At 44.3% G+C, this 4,935-nt stretch overlaps 1 protein-coding gene across 1 annotated transcript; it reads left to right on the plus strand.

Annotated features, from left to right (window-relative positions):
* Positions 1–271: 271 nt before the first annotated feature.
* Positions 272–4,226, plus strand: LOC143024312 (perlucin-like protein). The gene is made up of 3 exons (XM_076183112.1): positions 272–636; positions 1,868–2,035; positions 3,919–4,226. The coding sequence occupies exons 1-3, from the start codon at positions 324–326 to the stop codon at positions 4,146–4,148; spliced, it is 711 nt and encodes a 236-aa protein (XP_076039227.1). The 5' UTR covers positions 272–323; the 3' UTR covers positions 4,149–4,226.
* The last annotated feature ends 709 nt before the right edge of the window (positions 4,227–4,935 follow it).

The following is a 4,935-nucleotide window of genomic DNA, read 5'->3' on the forward strand; positions in this document are numbered from 1 at the left end:
TTTAACAACTCTTAACCTTACGTATTTGCTACTTTTTTACATTTTAGGCATACATGTTTGAGGCACATATCGTTGACGCACGATCTTTTACTCTCCCCAAGACAATATATGGTTAATTAGTATTATTCATATCCGTTTTCTTTCTCGCCTACTGGTTAGAAAATTGTAGCTACAGTGAAACTACAGACTTTCCTATGTTTGTACACGTTTAAAGGCTAACTGGTAACGTTCATCCACACAAGCGAGGAATCGGCGGCACCCCAGGCCTCAGTTCCACCTTGCTGTTGATCAGGAGCCGCTGGTGCCCTCGCGTGTTAGCCAGGATGTCTCCTCGTCCTCCGTGCACCTTCTCCGTCGCCACCGCCGTTATTGTCATCACAGTCGGCAATATCATCACCGCAGAAGCGTCTCCGTCCGTCCCCACGGAAGTCATTCAAAATTTACGCCAAGTTTCTGAAGCCATTCAAGAATTGACGGCGGCGATAGCTGGGCGCCAAAGCTGCAAGTTTGTGCAGACAGTTGCCGAGCCCCTTCAGAGTCAGCAACCAGTCCTGGTTCAGCTCTTGTCCAAGAGTGTCGGCAACCAGAATCCCCAGTGTCAAGCTTACGTGGGAACGGAGTATGCCAGCAACAAAGGTAAGTACACGAGAACATTTGTCATCTTATTTTCTTCCAAACGTTAAAACGCCGAGGCCTCCCTCATTGCTCGTTCAAGGTGCCGAGTTCGCCGAGGCCAGCTTCAGAGTAGGGAGGGGTGGGTTTCCTCCATCATGCTCCTTCACTGGATCACACCGGAGGGAGAGGGGTGGGCAAGCAACGCAATATATTGAAATAGGACTCTAGTCTTAGAGCCTCGTTGGCATAAGGCTAGTTTAGTAGCCGCTAGTTCCAACAACTTGTAAACTACCCCTCAACTTGCCCAACCTCATTAGGAAGTTAGTAAACTTGCCTCCAGACTATCCTAGTGTCAACACTTATTTGCTGGGTAAGTTAACTTGCACCTAACACTAGTGGGTACTAAATGAACCATAATTCGTGCAACCACCGGGGTGGTAAAATGGAGCTGTGAGGGTCTTCGAAAGATATAATTGTGCAGACTTAAATGACTAGTGATGTCAAAGCATCAAGAACAACAGATCTTTTGGTCAATGAGGTCGGATGAAAATGATAAGACTAAAACACTACAGCATTTTGCCAAGGTGTTTTTGTTAGTAAAACTTTGAACTATGTTGCATTGAATCGCCTCGACTGAAAGATTATTATGTAGTGTGAAAATAATTTAACTTTAAAATCTTGTTTTCAGTTGAACTGATACCTTGTAGATTATATTTGCTACTTTTACTTCTTGTACATCACATTATAAGCACAATATATTTGTACATATTATAACTAATGATCCTTTCATGCATATGAAGATGATGTAATTTCATAACCTAGCAGTATTGGCACCAATGCAGCCATTTTTTATTTTTACTCTGGGTGAGGCTTTCTCAACACATCATGAGCAACAGGTCTTAAATGCTGAATATGTATATATATATATATATACATATATATATATATATACATATATATATACATATATATATATATATATGCATGAGAAATCACATAAACTCGTGATTCTAAATATGCGGAAAAACCACAAAGGAAAAAGAAAAACTGATGACCAAGCGCTTTCGTCTATTCAGACATCCTCAGGGTACTTTTTCTTTTCTATGTACCCTGAGGATGTCTGAATAGACGAAAGCGCTTGGTCATCAGTTTTTCTTTTTCCTTGGTGGTTTTTCCGCATATATATGTATATACATACACTTTACAGAGGATCCATAATAATGACAACCATCCCTTCCTTGATAATACTCAGGTTCCTGTCGTTCACCATTCTACAAAGTAGGTGGTGATTGTTTGTTTGTCCAAAGTGATGTGCAGCACACATGGGAAAATGCTCGCAAGTTCTGCAGGTCTTTTGGAGGCGACTTAGTTGTTCCATCTGATGTTCTCAAGTTAAAGGAACTTCTTACAAACTTTAGAGGTAAGATGACTTTTTTTTTTATTGGGATGAAAAGCAGTCAGTCAAGTCTGTTGAGATCAGTTCTCTCTTGCAGATCCCTCAACCCCCGTCTCCTCAAGAAATTAGCCATGACCACCAGTTCACCCCATAAATCACTTGGAAAAGAGCTTTTGCTATGCTGTTTAGGAGTATGTGCAAGGCAGAGATGTTTTGTTCTCTGGTCGTTGGCTTTATTTGGGGCAATTAAAGTCTGTTGTCATGCCAATTCTGTGTTGGTACTGCTTTAATGCATGTGGTGTGCATATGTAGTGTGTGTGTGTGTGTGTGTGTCTGTGTGTGTGTGTCTGTGTGTGTGTGTCTGTGTGTGTGTGTCTGTGTGTGTGTGTCTGTGTGTGTGTGTCTGTGTGTGTGTGTCTGTGTGTGTGTGTCTGTGTGTGTGTGTCTGTGTGTGTGTGTCTGTGTGTGTGTGTCTGTGTGTGTGTGTCTGTGTGTGTGTGTCTGTGTGTGTGTGTCTGTGTGTGTGTGTCTGTGTGTGTGTGTGTGTGTGTGTGTGTGTGTGTGTGTGTCTGTGTGTGTGTGTCTGTGTGTGTGTGTGTGTGTGTGTGTGTGTCTGTGTGTGTCTGTGTGTGTGTGTGTCTGTGTGTGTGTCTGTGTGTGTGTGTGTCTGTGTGTGTGTGTGTCTGTGTGTGTGTGTGTCTGTGTGTGTGTGTGTGTGTGTGTGTGTGTGTGTGTGTGTGTCTGTGTGTGTGTGTGTGTGTGTGTGTCTGTGTGTGTGTGTGTGTGTGTCTGTGTGTGTGTGTGTCTGTGTGTGTGTGTGTCTGTGTGTGTGTGTGTCTGTGTGTGTGTGTGTCTGTGTGTGTGTGTGTCTGTGTGTGTGTGTGTCTGTGTGTGTGTGTCTGTGTGTGTGTGTGTCTGTGTGTGTGTGTGTCTGTGTGTGTGTGTGTCTGTGTGTGTGTGTCTGTGTGTGTGTGTGTGTCTGTGTGTGTGTGTCTGTGTGTGTGTGTCTGTGTGTGTGTCTGTGTGTGTGTCTGTGTGTGTGTGTGTGTGTGTGTGTGTGTGTGTGTGTGTCTGTGTGTCTGTGTCTGTGTCTGTCTGTGTCTGTGTGTGTCTGTCTGTGTCTGTGTCTGTGTCTGTGTCTGTGTGTGTGTGTGTGTGTGTGTGTGTGTGTGTGTGTGTGTGTGTGTGTGTGTGTGTCTGTGTGTCTGTGTGTGTGTCTGTGTGTGTGTCTGTGTGTGTGTCTGTGTGTGTGTCTGTGTGTGTGTCTGTGTGTGTGTCTGTGTGTGTGTCTGTGTGTGTGTCTGTGTGTGTGTCTGTGTGTGTGTCTGTGTGTGTGTCTGTGTGTGTGTCTGTGTGTGTGTCTGTGTGTGTGTCTGTGTGTGTGTCTGTGTGTGTGTCTGTGTGTGTGTCTGTGTGTGTGTCTGTGTGTGTGTCTGTGTGTGTGTCTGTGTGTGTGTCTGTGTGTCTGTCTGTGTGTCTGTCTGTGTGTCTGTCTGTCTGCCTCTCTGTCTGTCTGTCTGTCTGTCTGTCTGTCAGCACTAGTCTTGGATCACATGTTGGACTCATAATCAACAGTTATCACCCTCCCAAAAGAGAGCTCAGAGCTTAAATATGGCCCCATCTATGGGTAATGTTGTGACCTTACATTCACAACTCCTTGCCCACTAGAGTTGGAGTGCCAGCTTGCAGTGTGGTAATGCTGAAATATTTTCACTTTTGGGTAGGACCCGAACTCAAATTGCTGAATTAATGACCATTACACTGTCAAGCCAGTGTGTGTGTGTTTGTGTGTGCATTTTAAAGTGAAAGAGAGAGCATAACAAGTAAATGGTAATGGGTGTTTACATAGAGAGCACAATCTCATAGTCATTTTTGTGTATACTACTCACTCGCTTGGTATTTTACAGATCGGAGCTTTTGGATCGGTGGTGTTGACATCGGTGACAACAACAACAAGTGGCAATGGCTCAATGGCTCTCTTGTGGACCTCTCTGTTGGCTGGTCTCGTTACCAGCCTGACAAACTCAAAGGAGAAAACTGCATCCACTACTGGCATCTCTCGAACTGGCTCTTGAATGACAATGTTTGTAGTGTGATGATGAACTTTGTATGTCAGGATGCTGTTCATGTTCTGTGATGTCTGTTACATGCTGGCCACAAGTCCTTGGACAAAATCTAATGTCATATCCTCAATAAGAATTTTATTTTTAGTACTGAATAGATTTCACTGATACATACATACATATACCAAGGCTTTTTTCCCCCTTACCAGGGGGGTTGCCAAAAAGGACAAGGCACAAAAACATTCCCACCCATTTCATCCCCGAAAACACTCCACACCCCTCCACCCTCCCTCCCATCTTAGCACCTCCTAGATGACGGGTCATCCCTGCACCCTGTCCACAGCCCTGGGTCAGAAGCAGTGTCGCAGGACACAGCACATCCACAGCAAGGCCGCTTCATTAAATCGGCGACGCCCCCTCTCCGTCCCCCCATATAAAGGAGAGGACGGGGAGAAATCCCTTCGGACTGCGTCAAAAAATTTTGCTCACACACCCTACCTCGCCCCCATTCCCCCGTCCAATCCACCTCATGCATCACAACATTTTCCATATATAACCATTCTCCATTCACCCCTGTCTTCTGTCCTCTCCCGTCCTTCCTCAACCGACATTCCCCTCTTCCCCAAACATAATCAAATGAATACCAAATATTCTAGAAAGGCGTTTAAAAAAATCTTGGCTGATAGCAAAAACATGGGAGAGTTTACGATTTCCAATTATGGAGGCAGTGACATCATTACTATGAAGATACATGGACAATGTGAGAACCATTTCAATTGTGGTTATGTTGTCTTCTGTTACTTGGCACACATTTTGACTTTTTTACTACAGTCAATTCTCAATTAACACGAGTTGAACTAA

Source organism: Oratosquilla oratoria, chromosome 4 (genome assembly GCF_046742065.1).
Source record: "Oratosquilla oratoria isolate Oo_2021 chromosome 4, ASM4674206v1, whole genome shotgun sequence".
NCBI lineage: Eukaryota > Metazoa > Arthropoda > Malacostraca > Stomatopoda > Squillidae > Oratosquilla > Oratosquilla oratoria.